Below are 2,572 nucleotides of genomic sequence, written 5' to 3'. Positions count from 1 at the left end.
ACAAAGAAAAATCTTAAATAAATCATAAATTTCTTTGCATCAATCATAATTTATAAACTTGTCATAACATTGATTTGTATAACCAAGCATTAAAAGTTCCCTCTTTCTGCAGCCATTCAAGGGATCCATGATTAGTTGTAACATTTTTGTGTAAATAAAATGGCTCCGTCCGTGTTAAAATATATATTTTTTAAATTACAAAACTAAACAGCCTACAGTATTTTTACAGTCTTTATTTTACAGTTAAAATTTATGTTAATCTAATAAAGTCTAATGTTACAACTAATTGCGGCTCCCTTTAAAGATGAACCGGCAGGAGAACAGACTGAGCTGACGAGCTGCTCCACAAACATCTGTTCCTCTAAAATATAAAAAAAAACCCACAGTGACTCATCTACCTTTGACAAAAACCTCCGTGAAGCACTTCTCCTCCCCGACCACGCACTCGTATGCCGCGTCATCCGACAGGTTGCACTTGTTGATGGTGAGTGACCGCTTGTTGCCCACGCTCTCGAACACATACCTGCAGCGGTGGGAGATGATCAGAGAGCAGCAGAGACAAAGAGAAGCGAGATGAATGAATGAATGAATCAGGGACAATCAAACGCTCAGAGGCTGGTGACAACAGAGAGTCAGTCTTTAACAATACGCACATTTTTCCACAGACCTTCACACATTTGCTCACGCACACACATAATACAAGCTCCCACACTTATTTTCTGATTACTGTAAAAAGTGACAAATCAAAAGACTTCAGAGTCATCTTATGTGATGGAGACAAAGAATTGCCATGGGAACGAGCTGCAAACTTGTATCAATAATAAAAGTAACTTCTTCAAAGTGCTGAGTCATTGTTAAGTATTATTTTATGCAAACATATGTTTTTGTTGCTGTAAGCACGCCTGTCAACTTAAGGTCCGTGGGCCATTTATGGCCACTATTCAAGTTTTTGTGTTTTGCTCCTGCAGATTTTCCAAACTTTACATGAAAATTGACTCAAATATAAAATTTATCACCTTACATTTAATTTGGATTTTATTTTTGTATTTAAAAAGCAACTTTCTGGTCTTTTCTTTGATCTATTACCTACATTAGATATATTCATTTTTTGACAAGATGCAAAAAAATAATAAATAAATAAATAAAATAAAACACTTTACGGTCACAGCCTGGAAAATCCTCCAGGGAGGCTGAGCTATGAGCCAAAATAAAAGTCTCTTCTTCCTCCCTCTTCATCGTGACAGGAAAAGAGCTTCCTCACTCTCCATGAACAGCATGAAGATCTCAGAATAGCAGATGGTGGAGAGGCATTGAAGAAACGCCACTTGAAACAGCTGTACCCGCTTCAATAAAACACCACAAGACGTTTTTGAAGGAGGAGGGAGAAAGAGCATAACAGAAGGGGATACAGACGCTGCACGAAGCCCAGCGGGTGAAACGGGCTCCAAACCAAAATATATACTCTATAAAACTGTCTGACGTGTCACGAAGTCAAAGTCGTCCAATAAATTTTATGGATGCTTTATAAGGATTTGCACGAAACGGTTGTTGGAATTAAACCTTCCTGAACACTTTAATATAAGATGCCAAGCATGAAACTAAACATAAAAAAGTCATATTTTATTAGTGTAAAATCCATGTTTAGAAAGTTGTTTAGCTCATTAATCTTACATTTTACTCATTTTCACTAATGTTAAATAATATGTGTAAATATTAAATCCTAAATCTAACCATTTAAATCTAAACATAAATGTTAAATCTTAAATGTTGAAGTTTACATTTAAGTATTTCAGAATGGAATGCAGCCTTTATTGACGATGCTCAGCTCTTGATATGACATCATCATCCTGAGACAATAGTAACCACTATTGCTGCTAACGCTGCCAATGCTACTAACACTTTCCTACAAGACATCAAACCCGCTGCCGATGCCCAAGCTGCACTTCAAACTGCTGGACCGCATCCATATTTTTTCCGACCAACACATTTTGAATTAAAAATTTTAAATGCAATCTACAGCAGCGTTAGCAGCGTTAGCAGCATTAGCAGTGTTAGCGGTTGCTTTTGTCTCAAGCTGATGACTTCATAACAAGAGCCGAGCATCAACAAGACAGGATGTGTTCCGCTCCGAAATAACACCACAACATTTAATATTTAACTTTTGCATTTAGATTTAGGATTAAATATTTACATATATTTATAAACATTTCATCATCTTTTCCAACAGCTGCCCACTGGAAAACGCTGCAGGCCCATCACATCCAGGACAAACAGACCAAAAAACAGTTTTTATTCCAGCGCTGGACAGGAACTGACTCACATGAATTTTATAGCTATTTGGGGAAATGTGCAATAATTTGTTTTATACCTCACAAATGTATTTTGTGGAAGTTTGTTTTATATTTTTTAAACTGTGTTTTTGTTGTGGTTAGGCACCTTAAGGATCGCTGCTCAATTTCGTGGTACTTCGGTACAATGACTCTATCTATCTATCTATCTATCTATCTATCTATCTATCTATCTATCTATCTATCTATCTATCTATCTATCTATCTATCTATCTATCTATCTA

General features: G+C 36.3%; 1 protein-coding gene across 1 annotated transcript in view; it reads right to left on the bottom strand.

Annotated features, from left to right (window-relative positions):
- mybpc2a (myosin binding protein Ca) overlaps positions 1-2,572 on the bottom strand; it is a gene marked incomplete in the record, with an annotated part of 61,965 nt that overhangs the window by 23,154 nt on the left and 36,239 nt on the right. The window contains 1 exon segment of the mRNA XM_014018770.1: positions 399-523. Within this exon segment, the coding sequence (XP_013874224.1) occupies positions 399-523 (125 nt within the window).

Source organism: Austrofundulus limnaeus, unplaced genomic scaffold (genome assembly GCF_001266775.1).
Source record: "Austrofundulus limnaeus strain Quisiro unplaced genomic scaffold, Austrofundulus_limnaeus-1.0 Scaffold201, whole genome shotgun sequence".
Lineage (NCBI taxonomy): Eukaryota > Metazoa > Chordata > Actinopteri > Cyprinodontiformes > Rivulidae > Austrofundulus > Austrofundulus limnaeus.
Note: the sequence above shows the minus strand (reverse complement) of the source record. Positions and strands in the feature narration are given on the sequence as shown.